This window comes from Sparus aurata, chromosome 14 (assembly GCF_900880675.1).
Source record: "Sparus aurata chromosome 14, fSpaAur1.1, whole genome shotgun sequence".
NCBI classification, from domain to species: Eukaryota; Metazoa; Chordata; class Actinopteri; order Spariformes; family Sparidae; genus Sparus; species Sparus aurata.
The window spans coordinates 8,816,565-8,833,026 of record NC_044200.1 but is presented as its reverse complement, the minus strand read 5'-3'; the positions used below and the strand labels follow the sequence as shown (position 1 = coordinate 8,833,026).

The following is a 16,462-nucleotide window of genomic DNA, read 5'->3' as shown; positions in this document are numbered from 1 at the left end:
TGCCACTCACCAAATGGTGCATCAAATGGTGTCTTCAGAATTGAAAACTGACAATGACACAATAAACTAAAATTGTTTTCAAATGTTACCACTTTACTTTCTGGCCCAGGCACAACATCAGTTTTAATTCATCAGTCATTCTTATGAATTCTGCAAACATTTGAAATATTCACTGGATTTGTCCTTATCTTTGTGTTCTTTCTTTGTAAATGTCATGCAAAAGTCATCATTTTGGGGTTTTGAGTCATTGTTCAGAAAACAATTGGAAGGCATTGTTTGGAGCCTTGGTTAGGTGTTTTCTTCCTATTTTACTGGCATTTTATAGACTAAACTATTAATTGATCAAAATTCAATCAATCAAAATTATCCGTCGATGAACTGACAATGACAGTATTATTAGTTGCCTCCTTAGCTAAAGCAACAACAGAATTGTTTCTCTTTTATGAGCTATGAGTCGGTCCTCCCATTTCCATTCTATATTGCATTGTGGGATGGTAATACTTTTGTAGCATACTTCAAATCACCATTTTTTTCCCAAAGGGTCAGGGTTGATTAGAAGAATTAGATGAGTAGATACTGGAGTTAGCTTGCCAATAAAACAACTTCACCTAAAATCAGTCGGATCAGTCACAAAACACCATCAGTTCTTCTTTGCTGAGCTTGGATAGAGCTGTAAGAACATTAACCCAAAACCTTTTAAAATTGCCCCCCGAGGTGGCCGTGATAGTTGAAAGTGATTTTTGGTGTCAGTCTAAATAACAGCACACAGTCTTTGCAGTTTCCAGTTGGGCGAGAGAAAAAAGAAACAACAGTATATTAGTGGCGTGAGTGTTGGAGAGACGTTGGGAGCTAAACAGAGATTCTGGACGGGACCTTTTAAGCCTCACAGCAGGACGGACCTCATTAACTCGTCTGGCTGTGAGGGGAAGTTGAGGGCTTCTGTACCGCAACAACGAAACAAGATACCAGTGATCTCATCCTCCTCTTCCCTTCATTCATCCCAAGCGCTTATGAGTTGCCTTGGCAACTCGTGCGCCCTTGTGTGTGTATGTGTGTTAGTGAGCTTGAGCGGGGGCCCGAGAAACCACAGAGTGAAAATTATGTGTCATCAGAGAGGATTAGGAGCCCACGGTTTAGTCAAGGGTTTGGGATCTTGCTCCTGTCGTGCTTGACGCTTTTATTCAATGTAAACACACACACACACACTCAGAAACTCACTCTCACGCATACACTGTCGTGAACACTGTAAACCTGTGATGCGGGGACTGACTCCTCTCATTTTTCTTTCCACCTCTAAGTAAGCAAAGGATGTTTGTGTCTCACTGGCTGCGCTGAGACAGAAAGTTTCCCATCATGTTTAGAATCAGTTCCTGTCTAGATCACATGGATATGAGATACAAAATAAGATCCTGAAACTGGCAGTCACAGTGCGACTTGAAATCAGAATCGTCAGTGTCGATAAGACTGTGTATCTTCATGATTCACCTAAAGCTGTCGCAGCTTTGGCAGCCTGCAGAGCGATGTTAGCTTAGAGGACAAAGAGACACGTCAGTGGAAAGAAAAAAACCATGAGTGACTTGACTCATGATTTCTTTAAAACCTAAACATTCAGACAGTAACTGAAACTGGTTGTAGACAGATTCATGTATACAGTGCAGTCATCTGAGCATTTCTGTTATCATCGATTTAAACAACTTTCAACATCACTCTCAATTCATCTTAGTATTAGATATATAAAATGGAGCAACATAAGAACTATTACAGAACACGATAGAGACTGTGGAGACTTTCTTTCTCTATTTTGAAATGCCACAGTCTGCATTTCCCCAGTCATTTAAAAACACAAAGCCTTGGCTGATTAAAACTTTGCTTGTCTATTGTATCCCCCTAGAAAGAGTTCTATCTGTGAATCAATGAAAATATGTGTTTCTCTACAAAATGTAAGGTAGAGGGATTCCATTATCTTTTATTGCCGTTTTAAGAGTCTTGAGCATGTTTTGATGATTATTGAAATAATATTGTGTGTCGGGGTTATTGTGGCATAAAATATTGTCCCACGCCTACTTCAAGTACGAAGAAGCAATAGACCTGAGGCTTGGACTCGTGACTTCGGTCATTAACTCATCTACCTTGATGCTTGACTTGACTGGTAAGTTACGTAAGCAAAGTACGAAGAACTTTGATTTTAGGCAAAAAGCTGTAGTCAGGACACTTGGACCTGAGTGATCTACCTTGAGACTTGATTGCTTGAAGACTTGACTTGACACTTGAAAGCAAAAAGCTGAGATCCAGACCAAAGACTTGGGACTAGATTGGACTTAAAACAGGTCTGCCTTTAGGAATCCGTAAACCTGAAATGCTATGAAAAGTTTTGGAAAAAAAATGTGGAATCAAAATTGGAACTCAATCACGCACCCCATGGAAGTACGCGAGCACAGCAGGGAATGGGGAGTGACGAGGGGAGAAAGTAGACTCGGAGCCCTCAGGAGGATGCTGGGGTGGAGTTGGACTTGACTGAACAGCTCTGGCAGTGGCAGCAGCGAAAGGTGACAGCATAGCTTTCAGGTTAGCAGTGTGCCGTAATAATGAAGGGTGCCTTGGATATATGTTGGAATCAGAGTATGCCATGTGAGTGAGGTGTCTGACTTGATTCGGTTGCCTGAACTAGCCTGCAGGCTTCCCTTCATATATTTTGTTACATCCCAGAATAGGCATGAACAGTCAAAGAGCAAGTATTCAGGGCTGATCATGACGTCCCACTCTGCGAGCTACATTTTAGTTCGGGCTTATTATCTGTTTCCCTTCCTGTTCGCCTTTCCTTCCTCTTTTTGCATCTCTGTTTAGTCCTCTCGTTCCTGCTATCCGCCTTCATTTTTTCCCCCCGTCGTCTCACACTATCCGCTGCTGCTCTCATCGCTCTTTCCTTTCTGTTTCCACTCTTCCTTTTCTCGTCTGTGTCTTGCTGCTGTCTGTTAATAAACCTCCCGGCGTCACTCTCTAACCTTACCGCAGGAAGTTTCCTGTGCTGAAACGGAGCCCACGCTGGATTGCTTCCTGCCAAAGTGCGTTGTGGGACACGTTTGTTTGGGCCCCCTTCTTCCTTCTCCTCCTCCTCCTCCTCCTCCCTTCTGCTCCCCTTGTTGCTTCCTCCTTTGGGCTCTGTGCAGATGGCTGAGGCCGGCAGACCGGATCTCGGAGGGGTTTTGGCAGAGCAGCACCTCTCTCCAGCCCTGGAGAGAGCATACCGCAGCCATGACCTCGCGACCCGGGCTGCACTGCTGCCCGCCCCGGCCTCGCTGCTCTCACAAGTCAGCCACAAGAGACGGACGTACAGCTGGTGCTTTCAGTGCAGATGGCAGTTTGAATCAATATTGATAGAAAGTCAATGATGCAGGCAGGGGTATTCCAGTGCATCCTAGATCTATTCCTGTTATATAGTCCAGATAAATTTAAACATTAAGTTGATTTTAAAAATGTGTCGATGCGACAAAAGAGACTAATTTTAGCACTTCACTGTTGTTTAGAATTTATACTAAATCAACTTTAACTGCCAAATGTTGGAAATAGGGATTCAAAACAAGCACATTTACTGTATAATGAACTGTATTAAACATACTGAGGCATGAGTTAAAGTAGCCCGGCTATGATTTCCTGCATGGCCCGGAAGCCAATGCTCTGAAAAAAAATAAATAAAAAAAGCAGATACCCAGTAAAAAAAAAAGAAGAAGAAATATAGTTCCTTATCTGCCTACCACTAGCTCCTGTGGTTGTGGAACACCTGTATCCCATTCCATGACACTTTCTTCAGATGCCTGTTGACAAGCTGAGGGTCAGAGCTTGACAGGCTGTAAGCTGTGCTTCAGATAACCTAGGCCTTCCCAGGCTTATCGGCACCGCTCGTGCAGCCATCTGAATATAGAGGACTAGAAGGAAAGGGAAGAAATGGGAATCTGACAAGCTAGACAGGGTTTCATTTTATATTGATTGCTCCCTGTGAAAACTTCCTCTGTTTGACGGTTGGGGGAGAGTTAAGGGAGGGGAAGAAGCCTGAAAGCGAGCACAAGGTTCCTATTACTTCTGTGACAGTGACATTGGCGGCCAAAGATAACAGCTGTCCGACTCCCAGAGGAAGTGTTTGAGGCCCGGGCGATAAGTGAGATGTAAGAAATGAGTAGTTATGCTCCGTGTGGGTGTCACGGAGGTTCTGATCGGAGCTGTACACTGTTGCAAGTCTGTTTTTGTGTGTGTGTGTGTGTGTGTATACATGCGAAAGAGAGAAGGAGATAGAAAAGGAGAGGGAGGTGAGTCTGAGTCATACTGCAAATCATTGGGTTTCACAGAGAGTGCAAAATGATACGATGAGGTGGCACTATCTGCCTTAACCCGGCTAAGGGTCAAAAATGTTTATATGTATGGCTGGGAATATAGACCATTCTATGTCAGACAATAACAAGACTATTAGTTTGAGAACATTTCTAAAATAAACAAACAAAAGCTCATCTGGATGAATAAGAATTAACTTTAACTATAAATATAACACAATTGGTAAAAGAGGAGGAAGGTAATGTATTAAGACCTAGTCTCTACTAAGACCTAGTAGTCTGGTATTAGCTGAGAAATCTCGGCATAGTTATTTATTTAGGTTTGCTATTTGGCTACTTTTATTATAAAAAATTTGTTTTAGCACATTTGGCACACACATTTTCAGGAAAACTTTTAAGCATTTTCTGTCACTTCATACATTCAGAAAGTTCCCACAACTGAATTCTCTGCAGTGTGTTTAGTGGAACTACATGTGATGTATTTCCTCGTTAGCTGTTACCAGAGCTACTGTTGCTTTCCTTGAAAGCTAATATATTACATTTATTTCATCATATAGTAAAGGTGCAATGCTTAAGATTGATTGATTTGGGTAATTCTTTTGAATATGACTTCAACAGGTGGCCAAATTCTTACATACAGCACCTTTTGAAAAAAAATATATGTGATCGTTTTTTACTTATATTTATATTTCTACTTTGCCATTGAGCTAGCTAGCTTGTGTACTAGCTCTGTCTGGTGCTAAAAACGTAACTATAACTTATACAAAGACGCATCAACATTAAAATCCAGAATGCATCCAATGTATAAATATATATATAATTTTTTTTTTTCCGGGAAAACAGTAGGGGTTGTCATTTCCCACAATACCATCCGTTTCCTCAACTTATTAGCTTTTAGCATTTAGCCACGGTGGTTGCCACTGATGGTAAATTAGCAATTGTGTTGCCTCAGGGCTAGACAGTTAGCTATCCAACAGCTCAAATGAGTGACATCGAAAGTAGCCTCCATTGACCAGGTCGTGACGATTAGCTAACTTGTCTACAGAAAAAAACGTCATGCTTTTAGCTCTGCCAACTGAGGTTGAGCATGAGAATATTTCCAGAAGACCTATTTCTGCATTCACAGCTGGTGTGGAAAATGTTTATTGCAACTATAATCATTTCTGGACAAGATTCATATGAAACTGAGCTTTTGTTAAGGTTTTTCTTCACGCTCTCCTCTATTCTTTCCCTTGTTGGTCACCAGTGCAGATGTTTTACACCCCTGTTCCCACGGCAGTGAAAGAAACATTTCAGAGTGCGAGGGAGGAGAGAGAAAAGAGATAGTGTCATTGCTGTTTCCTCTGCGCTCTTTCTCTCCATGTGTCCTTGTCCGTTTATACACAAACCAATAAACCATCCGTCCTCTGATGTGCCTGGTCGGAGTTCAGAGAGCAAAGAACAGCACAGATCATAGCAGATCAAATAAAATGACGGTCTTTTCATATATCTCTCTCCCCCTCCTTTTTTTTATGCCTATGATTCATTTTGTATTCTTCCCCTTAACCTATCATCTTTTAATCTTTTATTCTAACCTCCTCTCCCTTTCTGACTCGGTCTCCTCCTTCATCTTTTTTTTTCTTTATCTCTGCTGCCGTTCCCGTAATCACTCCCTCCTTTTGGCTTTTATCTTCACTTCCTCAATATCCTTTTTACTGCCTCTGCCTCCTTCCTTCCTCTCCCTTCCCCCCTTCCCCTCCTCCTTCACTCTCTCCCCTTCACCCTACCCTCCTTCCTGTCTTTCCTCCTTTCTTCCTTCCTCGCCCCCACCCCCGTCCTTCTGCCACCTCACTGATCTCATCCTTCGTTTGTTCCTTCCTGTCCCCCTCCACCTCCACTTTTTTGCTTCTTTACCAAACCCTGGTCTCAATTGCCATTCATTCATCCTCTTCCTTTCCCTTTTCCCCAAATATTTCCACCTGCAGGTCTGCAGCCGGTCTTTTGGAGCAGGGAGGATGTGGCCCAGTGGCTGCGATGGGCAGAGAAGGAGTTCGCCCTGCGGCCGATCACCAGCGGCTCTTTCCAGATGAATGGCAAGGCCCTGCTGCTGCTCACTAAGGAGGACTTCCGCTACCGATCCCCCCACTCCGGTACACCTCCCACCTCTTCATTCATTTCTTGACTATATTAAAGGTGTCTTCCAGGCTTGGGGAAAAAACTGGAGACATCAGTGAAAAGTTAAACAAATGAGTCACTTTCATTGATTGCATTAGACATGTTAAGTCCAACTGGAGCCAGACCCAGACTGGAAAACAAGATCTACCATGTAGGAGGGAAGAACGGTTTTAGATCATGGAAACACACTGACGACATCCAGAAAAAATACGGAAAATTGGCGCAATTGTATATAAAAGTGGCTTTTCTCAGGGAAAAAAAGTGACACCTGCTGTCAAAAAATGAATGCTTAATACATCAGCATCCATGACCACATTTAGTCTCCCAGCAAATACTGTGACCATAACGTTGGCTCCTGTGCTCTGTGGTTTTGACTCATACTATAGTTTATTTGTACACGAAAACCTGTGCCAGTGCAGCTTTAAAATCAATGTGTTTACAGCAAAACTACACCCTTTACAAATCGATAAAGTCAGCTGGAGCAGGGGAGGGGAGACAGCAGTGTCGGGCGACAGGGGAGGGAGGCAGCTGTTACAGAGCGGCTGCCGGGGGAGGAAGTAGGAGACGGTTGATCAGGAAGTACGAACCAACCTCAGCTGTTGCCCTGGCAACGCCAGCGGCCAGGCGCATGAAAATAAAGCAGAAAAAGTTCTTCCTTTGCAGAGTTTTTTTTTTTAAAAAAAAGTGTTTTCCAGTGATTGAATCAGGAGTCGGTTTGTGGGTCATGGGAATCATTACGCTACACGCAGTTAGTCAGGGACGACGTCAGCACTGTGTGGTGTGGATCAGGATGATGGTCATAAAGAGTGGGATGAAATGAGTGATCAGCATTATGAAATATAAAGATAAGACATGGGATAAACCCTCCACATCCTGTAACAGAAGTGCTCATTTGAGGATCAGAAATGTGTGGTAATATGTATGGAACAATATCGTTACCATGAATAATCGTGTCGCGAAAATCTAATATCATGACAGCCCTCCTTCTATCTATATAGCATCTGTTTTTCCTTTTCGAAAAGGAGCTTCATTGTATAATTGCACTAATTTTCACAAATGGTGACAGGATCGATTACTTTTGCCTTGTTAGTGGTGTGTAAAAATAAAACTGTATGCTGGTACTGATTTTAGCAACCAGCAAGATCTTTCCCAAAATCTGTCTATTTATTCATGAAATATTTTTTTTAAATGTGTGTATTTAATTCAGCTTTCATCTTTTATTATTTTATTATTCTAATTAATAATGAAAATGCTTATAAGTTAAGTAATAATTTAAAATCTTAATGTATTTATCAGCATTTATTTGATTTCAATATTGAAAAATTAGTTTTTAATCCTCTGTATTGGACATCAAGAAAGTAAAGGTTCTGTCTGTTCAGTTCAGTCTGTGTTTCCTATAGTCAGACGCAGCTTTTGTGTGTTATGACATGTTGTGAGGAATAATCTGTAGTTGCAGAGTGATGTGGCCCCAGCTGACAGCTGTTGTCATTCTCCTATAAGCATGTTTCAATTTCAGCCCTGCAAAATCTTTCATATCCTGTCAAGCAATTGATGTCTGGGGGGGGAAAAAAAACATTTTGGAAAATGTGCTTGATCCTCGCAGGTTTTATTAGCTGGTTTTCCGCCATCGCTACATGACACTGCGATCGTTTTGTTGTGAAACTGTCTCATGCGTCAGCGGACTTCACATGTTTGATCACATTTTCTGCCCAAAAAACAAAAAGCAGAGGGCGTGAAGAGATAAAACTGTCAGTGATTGATTACATTTCAGTATTGCTGGCAGTTTCAGCCCTGTTGTCGTCGGAAACATCAGTGAAAACGTCATTTTAGGGAACAGGGCACATTTCTTTGGCGTCTGACATTGTCCCATTTCCTCCTTTGGGGGATTGTTAGGGTGCAGTTCCCATCAGTCTCTGCCGTGTACCATATTTTCCTTTTTGAGAAAGCTCAAATTTTTCCCTGGAATGCCTCAACCTGACTTCCAATAATCCGATACAGAGTTCGCAAAAATACGTCACGGCTACATGTTTCTACTCCTTATATCAATTAGTGTGCACAGCTACATGTTTCAACCAGAATATGTTTAATGGGAAACACTTGAAGCCAAAGAAGGTGTTTCATGCATGAGCTCTGACTAACTGCAAGATGACTGGATATTTTCTTTCATTTCCTGCTAACTGTGATTCACGGCGATAAACAAATTCTTTTGTGTGCAGCGTTCGGACAGAGTTCAACGTTTAAGACATTTAAAGTTAAATCCAGAATGAAACAGACTTTAATGTATCAGGAAGCAGGGATTTTCCCCCAAACGGCAACTTGGTGCCACAGGAGCAGAAAGTGAGAACTGAAAGGGGTGTGTGTGTGTGTGTGTGTGTGTGTGTGTGTGTGTGTGTGTGTGTGTGTGTGTTTTCACCATCACTTCCTTTATGAGAATCATTTCCTTGTTATGGTAATCTTGAAGGTAATGTGTGACGGCAGGCTTTCTTTGAAAGAAAATCACATCCACTGCACCTGAGGTTATTTGCGAACGGTCTTGCTGCACCGCGATTGTGTGAGAGGAGTCGTGGCAAAGCAAACACGCGTTAATGATTTAGTGAACTTCCTGCTCAGTCTTTGAGCCCGTCGTCACCGCTACTGTATAACCACTTAAAGAAGAATACCAGGGTCGTATAGAGCTACGGCCCATTTACTTGCGTCAACATGGAGTTCACGGTGCTAAGTAGCCTGCGACGCCTGATGTAGGTATGTCAACCCACTGGGTGCAGTACATTTCCCTTTTTGGCCCCTTCTCTACTCAGCAGGTCATCAGGGTCAGGAAATAATTTTCTAGTAACAAACAAGTTTTTTTTCCCATGACGCCCTCTCATCAAAACATCACTCATCACTACTCGTGAAGTCTGCCTCCTCAGCATCTCTTCCATTATTGCACAAGCCCCCAGCTGCCTGGAAAGCATTAGAGGAAGAAGAATGGGAACCAGATTCTTTGAATGACGCCAATGATAAATTCCCAATTTTATGCAGGTGAAAAACGCGGCGGGGAGGCGCAGCATTGCCATTATGGTGACCTCTGACCTTTGCGTCTCCGCAGGTGACGTCCTGTACGAGCTGCTGCAGCACATCCTGAAGCAGAGGAAGCCCCACGTGTTTTACCCGTCCGCCTACTTCCCTGGGAACTCCTTCCACTCGCTGCCCGAGAGCGCTGTGCAGCACATGAAGCTCGAAGGTCAGTACAGTAAGCGATTTCTTCTTTGATGCACACATTTCATACGGTCCCTGCTCCGGGTCTGGACAGTTACAACAGGCTTGATCCGGTGGCCTCTGCTGGAATCTTACTGGACAGCACTGAAAGTTGACATTTACTGGACCATTCACATGCACAGGTTGTTGAAACCTACCTTCTACCATGAATGGGTCATAAATGATTGTATTTAGTTGATAAAAGATACACGCTTAACAGTTGCATTATTTAATTTCAATTCCTAGCAAGAATAACTTGAAAACCCCATTATTGATTCCTCCACCAGCATCTTTTAAGTCTTTCTCAGCTGTATCCAGCAGCCATGTCAACAAAGAACAAGGAGAAATTAAGGAGAATGTGTTGAACTGTCATCTACAGTCAATATATATATTTTTATGAATCATCAGGTGATCTTTAAATTAGCTTCAAGGTGCATGTAGGAATCAAATTTCAAATTCATACTCAAAACAAAAGGGGGGCTGTTAGGAGAATGACCCATTACTGCTGCTTACTGTAGCTGCTGTTAGCTAGTTAGCTCAGTTAGCTGCGCAGCTAGCGGTCTGGACTGGGAACTCTGAGCCCTGGGAAGTGTTGGTGTTTGCACTGCTAGCTCAGGAGCTCTGGAATGCGACGGGTCGGGGCTGACTTTAGCAGACACATAGACGTCATTACATCAGCACTGTTATGCACATTCTGTTCCTTATTTTTTATTTTTAGTTCATTTTTAAATAGCTTCAACTAAAATGCTCTCATACAGCACCTTTCTTTTATCTATTAGCTACTTCGACAAGACATTGTTATTCTGGTGTCAAAATGAGGGCTGCAAACATCAACTTATTAATCAACTATTGAATGAATCACCATATATTCTGATAATCAAACGGTTTGAGGAATTTCTAAAGAAAAAAGTCAAATTCAACATCTTAAATGTGAATATTTGCTGGTTTCTCTCCACTGACAGTAATCGAAATATCTTACTCTGACCTATATCGGACTTTTGAAGGCTTTCCACCATTCCACAATCACAGATGATAATTATTCATTTCAGCCCTTGTCAAAATACAGATTATACATGCACCAAGTATAAATAAGCTGTTGATAATAATGTAGCTGAGTGGTTATGCTAATGCATTTTATTTTATATTTTCTTATCTCTCACTACTAATTCCCTACTCATCCAGGTGTTCAGCAACTGTAACATTGACAGTAAACTACTATTAGCTAGCACTTGGCTAGTAGACTAATTTGTACCAGTAATTAGCAGCAGGCTAATTGAACTAGATAGTTCACCTCCATTAACCTAGATAGTTTTAGGTGTCAGCCGACGTGATGACACTCTTACTGAGGTGGGAAGTGATAATTGTAACTTGGTGTCGATGCTAATGACAGTTGAAACGTGGTTCACAGTAAATATAAACAACTTGACGGAAATAATTAAAGAGGAAGTACAGCAACTCCATAGTCATTTTGAGCTACATGGGGAATATTGTGTATTATTTGACAGAAATAAATGGCCAGGTAACGTTTGGACCCATGTATGCATCCAGCTCAAAATGTTTATGCATATTTTTATATCTATGGAGCTAAAGCTGGTTTATTGGAGTGTATAGAGAGCATGGCATCAAAGGTCTCTTTCTTCAGAAGAACAAATGTCCCAACTCGGCTTTTGTTGTTACCAAGGAAGTAATGATACCGAGTGGTAAAAAAATACCCGGGGCTGTTGGCACATCAACAATCATCATAACTTGACGTGCTGACAGTAAAAACCTGCTCAACAAGGAAACGCTGCTTTATTTGAACAAGCTTCAGTACAGCACAAAGCGCTCCGGTCGCTGTAATCGGTTTGCTGGTATTTAACACAGCTGTCTTCCTTGTTGGGGAATTTTTATTTCTTTTTTTTTTTTTTCCATTGCCTGTTGTTATAAGGGTCAACACAAACCACACAGATATTACATTTACTAAAACCCAACAATAACAATGTAATGAGCGTTCTCAGCCCAACTGTGGGACGTTAGTGACGCCTAGTGGTCTTTTCTGTGTAGAGCAAGTCCACCGAGAAGCCGGGCTCTCACAGCAGTGAGCACCCTGACTGCCAGTGGGGGGAAATTACAGTTTGAAAAGAGCTAAATGAGAGTGAGAAATATGAAAAACTACCATACACCACAATTAATTTATTTCACACCCTGTTCTTTAAGCCTTTTATCGTAATATTATTGTATTTCATGACTTTTTTCCCCACTTTTTGCACAGTTACAAGTAGAGAGAGGCTTGGTACAGCTAGAGCAACACTAAATGAACAAAATAATCAGAACATCTTTAAATACAAGCCGGTACCTCAGTCCTGACGCTGGTAATACATAATATTGAGTCGTCACGATCAGGTGTTGATTGAGTTCTATGGCATTTGAGGCCGGGCCTGGTTGCAGTCTTGGACTGTTGCTCTTTGATCACCAGGCTTTTGATAGCTGATATCTGTTCACTGGTGGCACACCTGTACGGCAAACACGGATAATGGTAAACACCTCTCAACCACAGGAAAGCTAGCCTCAGGCAAATGAGGGATTTGTGCAGCACACAAATCCGCACAGTGATGATTTGTTCACTGTTGTAGATAATCAAGCAAAACCTGATTTTTGATTTAGAGGCTGCAACTGTTCTGCTGATTATTTTGTAAATGACTTGCAGAGAACTGGAGCCCGGGGTGACTTCTTCAGATTGCTTCTTTGTTTTAGAAACTGTCTAAACCATAAAATATTCAGTTTAATGTAACACAAGTCGAAGTAAAGCAACAAATTGTTATGTTTGAGCTTCTGGGACCATCAACTGTTCATATTTCTGCTTGAAATATCATGAAAATAACTAAGTGACTAATTGTTTCAGCTGCATTTTAATAGAAAACTCATTTACCACACATTGTGTCTTTTGTACCCTCAGAAACGGTACGGCGGGCACCACGTGGCACAGAGCCTCTCCCCCAGAATCCACCAACCATCGAGCTGCGGCACCGCTCCCGCTCCCCCCACCATCCAACCACCAGGCGATCCCCTCCGGAGCCAAACCACCCCCGCCCAAACAATGACGACCCCCTCCAGACCTTCTCCCAGCTGCCTGACAGCAACCACCACCTGCCAGAGGAAATGTACCCGCTATCGGTGTCTCCGGCCGCGCCTAATGGCCGCTGCACGACGCCACGAGAAGCCCCATGCCCGGGCAGCCCTGGGGGCCCGGAGACGGGCCCTCCACGTGTCATCCAGCTCATGCCGAGCGCCATCATGAACCCCCTGCTCCTCAGCCCTAACAGGAGCGGTGGGGCTGCTATGGACTTCAGGCACAGCCGCGGGGGAAGCCAGTCTCAAGTGGCGCTGGAGAACGGGCGTGAGGGGAAAGTCCACAGCCACCACCATCAGATACCAATGACCCAGCAGCAGCAACAGCAGCATCTACTGCAGCAGCAGGAGGAGGCGCTCTACAGGAACCACGTCATCATGCCCGTGTCTCCTCCAGAGGAGCAGCAAATACCCATCGGACGGATAGCAGGTACGATTCAGCCCTCATGAGGGTTAATGTTAGTGCTTCATGAGGTGATTTCTTTATTTGTTAGTCACCATTTGAGCACATCAAACAAACTGTAAAAAAGAACCCCCCCCCCCCATCTAAATGGAATCTCATAAACTCCCCGTGTTTCCCTGCTGTGTCGCTGCAGACTGCAGGCTGCTGTGGGACTACGTCTACCAGCTCCTGTCAGACAGCAGGTACGAGAACTACATCCGCTGGGAGGATGCAGAGAGCAAAGTCTTCCGCATCATGGACCCCAACGGCCTGGCCAGGCTCTGGGGCAATCACAAGGTAAACACACACACACACACACACACACACACACACACACACACACACACACACACACACACACACACAGCAGAGGGCTCCAGGTGTTCCGTTTACTGTCTCTGATGAGGCTGCAGGTGGTTCAGTGGGCAGGAACATCCCACCCATCACTGTCATCCCTGTCACGGTGTATAGCTGCACTAATCGTTACTATTTACATCTACAATGACTCCAAAGATGATGGGATTGTAGAATATGTTGCTCAGAGTGAGGAATTCACAGAGAACACCTAGTTCACCAGCTCACCTTTAGCTCTCCAGTGGCACTGACAGTGTCCAGCTGGTATATCGAGTGTGGAATCTAGAAAGTAGAGCCTGATATTTCCCTTAAAAAAGTCTAGTGTTAAGACTTGCATTCATTGGATGACCAGAAACTCTGAATGAGAATTAACGATCCTCCGTCTCTGCTGAATGTGTAAATAAGCCGCTGTTTGCTTACACGCAAGCTATACCATCTTTATGAGGTGATGATACTGTGCGTCACTGTTTTTTGCAGCTTTTGGCTGCTGCCCCCTAGTGGCCAGAACATCAGTTACTGCGGGTTTAATGTTTCCACCTTTCAGATCACCGTTTGTGCTAAGTCTCTTCTACAAGTCTCTCACGGTCCCATATCGTAGAAAGTGACATTTAAATGTCTTTTTTGGTAATAAAGCAAGATTGTAGGTGCTGTATTGTAGGCATCTGGACTTCTTGAAACAAGAAACTGAAACAAGTCCAGATGCCTACAATACAGCACCTAGATATATACCCTGACCTGGAAGACAGAGAAACTTCATAAACTTTGAAAGATTCCAAATGCTCGATCCACAGCCCTTATTAATAAACTGTGCCCTTTATATGGTGAGAAACGTAGTATAGAATAGTGTAAAAATATTATGTGATTTTTGGACAGCAAAGGTTGAAAGTAGTTGATGAGCTCACTGGATGTTACCACCCAATGTCTTCACCTTCTCTTCACCTCCACAGAGGTTTTTAGCATCTTTTCGTTATAGTTTTGTTTTTTACGGACCACAAACACTGTCGAAAAATGCCGCTGTTTGCCCTAACAAGTTTTCAAGAGGCAAATTATTTTATGTCAGATGTTCTGTTTTGGGTTCTTTTTCCCCCATGTGACCAAACCATGAACCAGTGCATATGGAAGAATTCTAGTAGAAAACATTGAAAAATTGAAAAAGTGGATTAACAGAATGTGAATGTTCTAGCAATGTTGACATTAAGATGTCTATGTATTGTGTTGCAGAGATATCTACTTAAGTTAGCATGCTAACCAGCTAGCTGCGGCCTGTCCAGGTGTAAAACACCTGTGCCAGCGGTGTAAACACTAACACTTCCCTGGTCCCCGAGCTCTTAGTCCCTACCGCTACCTGCACAGCTAACTGAGCTAACTTGCAAAGGGCAACTACAGTTAACAGCAGTTAGTGGTTATGCTGCTCCCTGTTTGTTTTGATTATGAATTTGACAGTTGGACAATTCTTACATATAGCTCCTCTTTAAAACCGCTTTTGTTCTTTTCCCTCTTACAGAACAGGACCAATATGACGTACGAGAAGATGTCGCGAGCACTGAGACACTACTACAAACTGAACATTATCAGGAAAGAGCCTGGACAAAGGCTTCTATTTAGGTACGACAACTGAAAGACCACTCTTTGAAAGTTCATCATGACAATGTATATTTTTTCTACCTCAGTAACAGAGATTACATAGAACAAACACTGAAAACTGAAGTCTGATTAAATGACTAATATTGTGTCCTTCTCCCGTTGACCAGGTTCATGAAAACTCCCGATGAGATCATGAACGGACAGACGGACCGGCTGGAGCACATGGAGTCCGACACAGACGAACAAATCTACATCAAAGAGGAATGCTGAGGGAACTCTGGGAAAACGAGTCCATGGACTACTTACTACTACTACAGCCGCTGATGCCTTTCAGAAGCAGCCTGAACAATCGTTTGAGTCTGGAGCACATGGACATTTTCGCTCGTATCAGTCCTCCACAGACGGACATGACACCCGATCTCTCTTAAGATCGCCTGTAGGATGACACAAACGGCGTCGGCTGTTTGGATTTTCCTGACGGGCCGAGCTGAAAGGACTCTCTTAAGTGTTCCCTTTTTATTCCTGAATGAACTGCAAAAAGCCAATCACTTTGTGCTTATGTCACTTTTCTGATTTTTATTTTTTTTGTCTCTTCACATGCATTATACTAAGGAATTTTGCTGTTTGTAAAAAGAAAATTGGGTGTGTGCGTGTGTGACAGGAATGTTTTCACCATGGAATAAACATTTTTGATCAAACTGTATTTTCTGAGTGTCGCCTATACTTTCTCCAGTGTTTCCTGTTTTTTTTTATTTAAAGGGTGACCAATTTTACACATTAAAGTGTGTTTACAAGTCTTGAGTAGGGCTGCTGGATATGTGGTATGAAGTATGTCGCGGCTCCAGAGGAAGCTGCATGCAGTGTGATCAGTCGTCTACAGTGATGTCACTCAGTGGCTGAAAAAGGGGCATTTTGGGTAATGTAGGCATCAGGGTTAAAAAAGGAATAACGCATAGGATATAAACGACATTATCTCTGGTTCTGCTGTATCAGTTTTGATCATTTGCTTTTAAACTGTCCAACCAGTGGACTGCTTTTCAAAACCTGGTGCATACATTACCCATAATGCAGTTCATCAGATTGCATACAGCTTCATCTGGAGCCCCAGACTTCTTACTACTTTTTCACCTATGCAGGAGCACTCCTAAAGGCACGCCAATGATTACGTTTGTTGTATTACCCTTTAAGAATGTCAGTGAGGCGTGGTGAAGTACACCAAAATGTCCACATGAGGGCAGCATTGGACCAGTTTTGATGAGGC

The 16,462-nt window shown here is 42.9% G+C and overlaps 1 protein-coding gene across 2 annotated transcripts in view; it reads left to right on the top strand.

Moving 5' to 3' along the window:
* The window catches only part of etv6 (ETS variant transcription factor 6), a 32,981-nt gene extending 17,077 nt beyond the window's left edge, over positions 1-15,904 (top strand). For both annotated transcript variants that reach the window (XM_030440406.1, XM_030440405.1), the window contains exons 3-8: positions 6,287-6,451; positions 9,565-9,699; positions 12,649-13,251; positions 13,418-13,560; positions 15,122-15,222; positions 15,369-15,904. In XM_030440406.1, coding sequence (XP_030296266.1) covers positions 6,287-6,451; positions 9,565-9,699; positions 12,649-13,251; positions 13,418-13,560; positions 15,122-15,222; positions 15,369-15,471 — 1,250 coding nt within the window. In that variant the 3' untranslated portion in view covers positions 15,472-15,904. The remainder of the gene's footprint in view (positions 1-6,286; positions 6,452-9,564; positions 9,700-12,648; positions 13,252-13,417; positions 13,561-15,121; positions 15,223-15,368) is intronic.
* Positions 15,905-16,462: the final 558 nt, after the last annotated feature.